This window comes from Mirounga leonina, unplaced genomic scaffold, assembly GCF_011800145.1.
Source record: "Mirounga leonina isolate KUSES-001 unplaced genomic scaffold, KU_Mleo_1.0 Mir_176, whole genome shotgun sequence".
NCBI lineage: Eukaryota > Metazoa > Chordata > Mammalia > Carnivora > Phocidae > Mirounga > Mirounga leonina.
The window spans coordinates 21,916,570-21,925,282 of record NW_023270454.1 but is presented as its reverse complement, the minus strand read 5'-3'; the positions used below and the strand labels follow the sequence as shown (position 1 = coordinate 21,925,282).

Sequence of the window (8,713 nt, the reverse complement as noted above, 5' to 3'; positions counted from 1 at the left end):
ACTAGGGTGGTAGCAGTGCCTACGAAACTGGTTCTGTTAACTTTATAGTCTGTTAATGGCTTTATTCTGAAAAGTAGGGAAAACGGACCAGGGTGTGCACTTGGAATAAGTGGGACACGATGATGCCTGGAGTGAGTACCTATTTTATGTTCCTTGAACCCGACTGAGTCCTTTTTATGCACATACTTTTTAAAAAGTTTTGTATTTTTTTCTTGATTTTTGTTTTCCCATTATGCTTTGCAATTTACTGTTACATTGGGCAAGAGTCTTAAAACTTCCTTCAGCCCCAGTTTTCTAATCTCTGACCATTCTATGCAGCCTCACCCCAAACCCTATGCACTCCACATCTTGTTTAGCATACTCAGAAGTACCCGTCTTGGGGGTGCCTGGCTGGCTCCGTCTGAGGAGCCTGCGATTCTTGATCTGGGGGTTGTGAATTTGAGCCCCACGTGGGGTGTAGAAATTACTTAAATAAATAAAACTTAAAGTACTCATTTTGAAAGTATTTTTTTTTTAAGATTTTATTTATTTATTACCTAGAGAGCAAGAGAGTGAACACAAGCAGGGGGAACAGCAGGCAGAGGGAGAAGAAGCAGGCTCCCCGCTGAGCAAGGAGCCTGATGTGGGATTTGATCCCAGTATCCTGGGATCATGACCTGAGCCGAAGGCAGACACTTAACCGACTGAGCCACTCAGGCACCCTCCATTTTGGAAGTATTAAACAGGAATTGGAAGTCACTGAAGCCTTAGTCATTAGCTATGATAACATAATGTGGGCAAGTAAAAAGAGTAGAGACTATGCTTTTATTTTGTAGTTCTGTGTTACTGGAATTCATTACAAGTTGAATGTATTTTAACATAAAATTAAAGGTGTATTTTAAAATTTTGAAACTCCTCTCTTGTGCCTCCAAAATTTGTGTAAGAAAATTTCCTACATCACATTATACGGAGCCTGGTGAAAGTTAATGCCTTTACCAGCCATGAAGGACTTAGCAACTATATGAGACATAGCAACTTTGAGATTTAGTATCAGTACTTTTTTTTTTTTTAAGATTTTATTTATTTATTCATGAGAGAGAGAGGCAGAGGGAGAAGCAGGCTCCCAAGCAGCAGGGAGCCCGATGCGGGACTCGATCCCAGGACCCTGAGATCATGACCTGAGCCGAAGGCAGACGCTTAACCATCTGAGCCACCCAGGCGCCCAGTACTTTTTTTTTTTTTAAAGATTTTATTTATTTATCTGACAGAGAGAGCGAGAGCAGGAACACAAGCAGGGGGAGTGGGAGAGGGAGAAGCAGGCCTCCCACCGATCAGGGAGCCCGACGCGGGACTCAGTCCCAGGACCCCGGGATCACGACCCGAGCTGAAGGCAGACGCTTAACGACTGAGCCGCCCAGGCGCCCCAGTACTTTTTATATGTAAGTGCCTACACACACACACACAGCTCAGAGAACTGTGGGATCAGTTCCAGACCACTGTCATAAAGTAAGTCAAACGAATTTTGTTTCCCAGTGCATATAAAAGTTATGTTTACCCTATACTTTAGTCTATTAAGTGTGCAATAGCCTTATGTCTAAAAAAATCAATGTACATACTTTAATTAAAAAAATAATTTATTGCTAAAAATGCTAACCATTATTTGAGCTTTCGATGTGTTGTAATCTTTTTGCTGGTGGAGATCTTGCTTCTATTTGATGGCTGCTGACTGATCAGGGTGGTGGTAGCTGAAGGTTGGGGTGGCCGTGGCAATTTCTTAAAATGAGACAACAGAGATTGCCACTTTGATTGACTCTTCCTTTCATGTATGATTTCTCTGTTGCATGTGATGCTGTTTGATAGCATTTTAGCCACAGTAGAAATTCTTTCAAAATTGGGAGTCTGTCCTCAAACCTTGCTGCTGCTTTGTCAACTGAGTTTATGGTATATTCTAAATCCTTGTTGCCATTTCAACAATCTTCAGAGCATCTTTACCAGGAGTAGATTCCATCTCAAGAAACCACTTTTTTCTTCTTGTCCCTAAGCCACAACTAATTCGTCATCAATTCAAGTTTGATCATGAGATTCCAACAATTCAGTCCCATCTTCAGGCTTCACTGCTAACTCTAGTTCTCTTGCTATTTCCACCAGAACTGCAGTTACTTCCTTCACTGAAGTCTTGAACCTACAGTTTGTTACACAAAACAAAAAAAAAACAAACTCAGTATCTGAAAAGTACAATCAGGTGAAGCACGATAACGTAAGGTGTGCCTGTATGTGTAATGTAGTATGTGATTTCAGCTAGATTTCTAAGAGCCTTTGAGATTTTATGAGATATCTTCTAATACTTTTTATTGTACCTGTGTTAAATGGTAGGCACTGTGACGTGTGCCTTAATTTTATTTTTTTGTTTAATAATTACAATGTGAGAGAGTATTATTTCTCACTTTATGAAAAGAAAGCTGAAGCTCAGAGAAATTAGTTTGACCAAGGGTATATAGCTAGTTAAGTGGCAGAGTTGGATGAAGACCCAGTTCTATCAGGTATTGCTGCCTCTCAATTTGTGTTATGTTTTTGCTGTTACAGTGCTAGAATCAATAAATCCCTGTCTTTCCTCCTAAAAATGTTTGGAATATGTTATCAAATGCGAAGAGCTGTGACTATATCAAATATGAAAAATTGGGGCGCCTGGTGGCTCAGTCGGTTAAGCGTCTGCCTTCGGCTCAGGTCATGATCCCAGGGTCCTGGGATGGAGCCCTGCATGGGGCTCCGTGCTCAGCAGGAAGCCTGCTTCTCCCTCTCCCTCTGCCTGCCTGCCTGTCTGCCTACTTGTGATCTCTCTCTCTCTCTCTCTCTGTCAAATAAGTAAAATCTTTAAAAAAAAAGAAAGAAAGAAAAATATAAGTTGCTTTGAAATAGATGTAGAGGGATGCATAGGATGCTGTGGGAGAACAAAGAAGGGACAGTACAGTTTGGTGATTGAGTATCATGCCAATTAATGCAGTGTTGTATGAGTGTACTCAAATTATTGTAGATTCATTTTTTACAGCTCTAATTGAGGATAATATCTCCTAATTTATAGGGTTGTTTGGAGAGTCTAATTGAATCAGCGACTACATGAAAGACCCTTAGCTTAGTGCCTGACACATAATCAACCATCCTAGAGAAAATTTGTCTTGGTCAGACTCTCCCAAAGAAGCATAACTGAGTCCCATGGAAAGAAGGGAGGAAAAGGTAATGTAAGCAGTGAGTGGTTTGTGCAGGAAGGAGAACATAACATCTTTATTTTTTTTTAATTTTTTAAGATTTTATTTATTTATTTGACAGAGAGAGACAGCAAGAAAGGGAACACAAGCAGGGGGAGGGGGAGAGGGAGAAGCAAGCTCTTGGCTGAGCAGGGAGCCCGATGCGGGGCTCGATCCCAGGACCCTGGGATCATGACCTGAGCCGAAGGCAGTCGCTTAATGACTGAGACACCCAGGCGCCCCAACATCTCTGTTTTAAAAAAATAAAGACCAACTACTTTAGGGGACCATAGCCAGATGAAGATGAAGATACTGAGGTATGAAGGGCTCTGAATGGTAAGCTAAGGGGAGTACTTTGTCTTGACTTTTGGTGAGTTACTGACAGGTTTAAATGAGAGGAAAGATTTAATAAGTTTAAGAAGTGAAGGTATGAGGGATAAGTTAAATTATATATCAAGAAGCAGTAGGTAAAATGTAGAACTTAGGATAGACCACCAGGACAAAGGTAGAGGCAGAAGACACTATTCTAGATTGAAAGGTATTTAAGGGTGCTAATAAGTAAATGTAATATGTGGGCCATATTTGGATCCAGATTCAAACACATGTGAAATAGAAAGCTGCGGCACCTGGCTGGCTCAGTCGATGGAGCGTGTAACTTCCAATCTCAAGGTTGTAGGTTCGAGCCCCACGTTGGGTGTGGAGATAACTTAAGAAATAAAATATTTAATAAAATCACTTATTGGCCAAGAACAGTGGACATGTTGGCTGCCATTTATGTGATCTCCTTATTTAAAAAGGGGTTATAGGGGTGCCTGGGTGGCTCAGTCAGTTAAGCATCTGCCTTTGGCTCAGGTCATAATCCCAGAGTCCTGGGATAGAGGCCTGCATTGGGCTCCCCACTCGGCGGAGAACCTGCTTCTCCCTCTCGCTCTGCCTGCCATTGCCCCCTGCTTGTGCTCTCTCTCTCTGTGTCTAAATAAATAAATAAAATCTTTTTTAAAAATTAAATAAATCAATAAATAAAAAGGGTTATAGTCCCCATTTTATAGGTCAAAGAAAGGAGATTCAAAAAAGTTACATGGGTTTTCCAGATGTATACACTAAGTAGCTGAACCAGGATTCAAACCTAATAGACTTCTTTTTTTTTTTTTTAAGATTTTATTTATTTATTTGTCAGAAAGAGAGCGAGCAAGAGAGACAAAGGGAGGGAGAGAGGCAGGCAGAGGGAGATGCAGGCTCCCTGCTGAGCAGGGTGAAGGCAGACGCTTAACCAACTGGGCCACCCAGGTGCCCCAAACCTAATAGACTTTTACCTTTAGTCCTTACGTTGTGAAACACTGCCTTCCATAGCATGTTGCTGTGATAGCTGTTGCTTCTGCAGGCCCAAGACACTGAGTCAGTCCTTGAGTTTGGGAATAATTTAAAAATGGAGGCTTTCTAGAATTATTACATTTTTCCTATTCTGCTTGTAGGAAGAGTAAGTCTGTAGTGAAAGAACTTGCTAGGTCACCAGGACAAAACCAATTTCAGATGTCAAAACCATGCTTATATTTCTGTTCTCACTGTCTTTGGATTATGAGGGAGGAGAGAGGAAGTACAAAAGTGGAGAAAGTGTCTTAGTATGGCAAGAAAGGGAGAATACTGTACTGATGGTAAAATGGCTCACAAACTTGGAGGAATTTGATTTGCTTAAAATTGGGTGTGCTGGGTGTCTTAAAAACAAGCCAGGAAATTTTCTCCCTCACTTTTTTTTTTAAGATTTTATTTTATTTATTTGATAGCACAAGCAAGAGAGTACAAGCAGGGGAATAGCAGAGGAAGGGAGCCCGACATGGGGCTCCATCTCAGGACCCTGAGATCAAAGGCAGACGCTTAACCAGCTGAGCCACCCAGGCTCCCCTCTCCCTGTTTATTTCAAACATTTCAAACCTATAGAAAAAATTGAAAGGATGCGCGATATACTTAGATAAGCGTTTTGCTTAGATGCACCAATTTTTAACTTTTTGCCACACATCTTAAAATTATTGAGCCTTCTGAAAGTTGCAGCCATCAATATGGTGTCCCCACCCCCCAAAGTATATATTGCCTAAGAACAAGGATGTTTTACCTCTTACCTATGATAAATTAATATGATAAACACAATTTAATACTGATATGATATGTAGTCCATAACTAAAATTCTCCCATTTGCCCCAGAAATGTTCTTTTAGTTGTTTATCTTTTAATTTTAAGATCCCAAATTCAGTCAGGTATTGCACATTATATTTGTCTGTTATATTTCTGAAACTTTGTGTTTGTTTTTCATGACATTTACATTTTGAAGAACACATACTTGTAGAATGCTCCATAATTTAAGTTAGACTACTTGCTTTCTTATGATTGGCTTGAGATGGAATACTTTTTTGCAAGGATATCTTATAGGTTTTGTTGTTGTTGAACTGTGTGAGATGAGTGAATCTTTATAACTATGAATTCCTGTTTTTTCAAGAACTTCTACACAATGATTTTAGCATTTATTGATGAGTCTTGTGTGAATGTTTTAATACATTGGTGATTGTGGTATCATTTTTTTTTAAAGATTTTATTTATTTATTTGTCACAGAGAGAGAGAGCACAAGCAGGGGGAGCAGCAGACAGAGGGAGAAGCAGGCCTCCCGAGGAGCAGGGAGCCCGATGCGGGGCTCAATCCCAGGACCCTGGGATCATGACCTGAGCTAAAGGCAGACGCTTAACGACTGAGCCACCCAGGCGCCACCTGTGGTATCATATTTTTAACTTAATGTTTTTTCTCACCCATAGGAAAGATTCCTAATCTTGGACCTACAGCTACTTGCTTGAACAGGAAAGTCATCATGTCTGACTCTACATCATTGAGTGGGAAGAACAGCAGCCCAGCAGATATGTTCTAGTATGCAAAGACTACAGCCTGTGGAGTATTCTTGGCAACAGACTCTAGAGCTAAGGGGCAGAGAAATAAACAGGTTTGTATAGGCTCTCATCAACATGCCAATCTAGTGAAACTGAAAGTGGGTCAGTTTTCAAGGTCTGGGAGGATATCATCCACTGTTCTCTGGGTCTTGTGTGGTAGAGAGCCAGGCTTTACTAAAGGACATACTATCTTACCCACCACCTTTGTTCAGAGCTCAATGGAGTTTGTGACAGCCCTGGCAGACCTCCAAACAGGGGCTAGCTGTCCCATCTGTCTGGACTACTTGAAAGAGCCAGTGACCATCAACTGTGGGCATAACTTCTGTCTCTCCTGCATCAGTATGTTCTGGAAGGATCTAAATGATACTTTCCCCTGCCCCTTTTGCCATTACTGCTCTTCAGAAAGGAAATTTGTGAACAATCCCCAGCTGGGCAATCTGATTGAAATTGCTAAGCTACTACAGATAAGAAGAAGCAAGAGGAAGAGGAAGGAAGAGAAGCTTATGTGTGAAAAACATAATCAGATTTTGACCTTTTTCTGTCAGAAGGACCTAGAAGTTTTATGCCCACAGTGTAGTTTCTCCACTGATCACCGGGATCACTATATTTGGCCCATAGAGAAGGCTGCTGCCTATCATAGGAAAAGATTGCATAATTGCATTGAACCATGGAAGGAGAGAGTAGAACAAGTTGAAAAGGTGATAACTATGCAAAGCAGAAAATCATTGGAACTGAAAAAGAAGATACAATGTAGGAGAGAGGAAATAAAGTCTGAATTTGAGCAAATTTTGTTGTTTCTCAAAAATGAGCAAGAGATTGTTCTACGGCAATTACGAGATGAAGAAATGGATATTTTAACAAAGCTAAGTGAAAATCTAACCACATTTTCAAATCATCTTTCCACATTAAAACATCTATCAAAGGAGATAGAGGGCAAACATATGAAGTCAGAGCTGGAATTACTGACAGGTGTTGAAAGTATCTACCATAGATATAAAACCTTAAAGTCCCCTGAACCTTTTTCATTCCAGTTAAAGGAATATGGTTACCATCTTGCTCCACAATATTCTGGCCTAAATAAAATTATCAACAGATTTCAAGTGCATATAATTCTAGATCCTGAAACAGCACATCGTAAGCTTATTGTCTCAGAAGATAGAAAAACTGTGCAATATGGAAATAAAAGGCATAACTTACCTCATAACCCAAGGAGGTTTTATCTCTGCCCAGCTGTTCTGGGTTCTAGGGGTTATAATTCTGGCAGGCAGTATTGGGAGGTGGAAGTAAAAGACAAGCCTGAATGGATCATGGGTGTCTGTAAAGACTCTCTTCCCAGAAGGAGAAAGAATCAGAATCAACCAGTTTTAGCACAGGATGGATTATGGGGTGTTGGACGATGTAGTCAGAGTAATTTTATTGCATTGGGTCCTAAAAAAACTAATCTTCTGCCAAAAGTAATACCTAGAAAGATTGGCATTTTTTTAGACTGTGAATTGTGTGAGGTTTCCTTTTACAATTTGAGTGATAGATCCCTTCTCTATATTTTTAACTATTACTTTACAGAAACACTTTGGCCTTATTTCTATACTGGAACTGACTCAAAACCTCTCAAAATCTGTACAGTAACAGATTCTGAATGATGAATTACTGTAAAACTTAATTTTTTTGTTTGTTTCAGGTAGTGGACAAAACTAAGCCAGTGAATCTAGTCTCAACAGTTCTGTTGTGGTTTTTGTTGTTAGCTTTTTGTTTTTGTTTTGTTTTAGTTTTAGTTTTTCCTTTAAACAACCAGAATGATTTTATCTTAGTTTCAGCAGTTTCTATAAAATGTGGTTATAGGGTACTTGGCTGGCTCAGACAGTACCGCATGCAACTCTTGATCTCAGGTTGTGAGTTTGAGCCCCACATTGAGGGTAGAGTTTATTTTTTTTTTTAAATGTGGTTATAATGAGACAGAAGAAAGAAAAATTAAGGATTGATCCCATTTACAGTTGCACCCCAAACCATAAGATACTTAGGAATAAACCTAACCAGAGGCAAAGGATCTGTACTCAGAAAACTATAGCACACTCATGAAAGAAATTGAGGAAGACACAAAGAAATGGAAAAATGTTCCATGATCAGGGATTGGAAGAACAAATATTGTTAAAATGTCTATGCTACCTAGGGCAAAGTACACATTCAATGCAATCCCTATCAAAATATCATCAACTTTTTTCACAGAGCTGGAATAAATAATCCTAAAATTTGTATGGAACCAGAAAATACCCCAAATAGCCAGAGGAATGTTGAAAAGGAAAAACAAAGCTGGGGCCATCACAATTCCGGACTTCAAGCTCTATTACAAAGCTGCAATCCAGACAGTATGGTACCGGCACAAAGACAGAGATCAGTGGAACAGAATAGAGAGCCCAGAAATGGACCCTCCACTCTATGGTCAACTAATCTTGGACAAAGCAGGAAAGATTGGCCAATGGAAAAACAGTCTCTTGAACAAATGGTGTTGGGAAAATTGGACAGCCACATGCAGAAAAATGAAACTGGACCATTTCCTTACACACAAA

General features: G+C 40.0%; 1 protein-coding gene across 1 annotated transcript; it reads left to right on the top strand.

The window, feature by feature from the left end:
• The first annotated feature begins 6,093 nt into the window (after positions 1 to 6,093).
• Positions 6,094 to 7,960, top strand: LOC118022417 (tripartite motif-containing protein 60-like). The gene has a single exon (XM_035023190.1). It carries the CDS (start codon positions 6,368 to 6,370, stop codon positions 7,787 to 7,789), a length of 1,422 nt encoding a protein of 473 aa, XP_034879081.1. The 5' UTR covers positions 6,094 to 6,367; the 3' UTR covers positions 7,790 to 7,960.
• Positions 7,961 to 8,713: the final 753 nt, after the last annotated feature.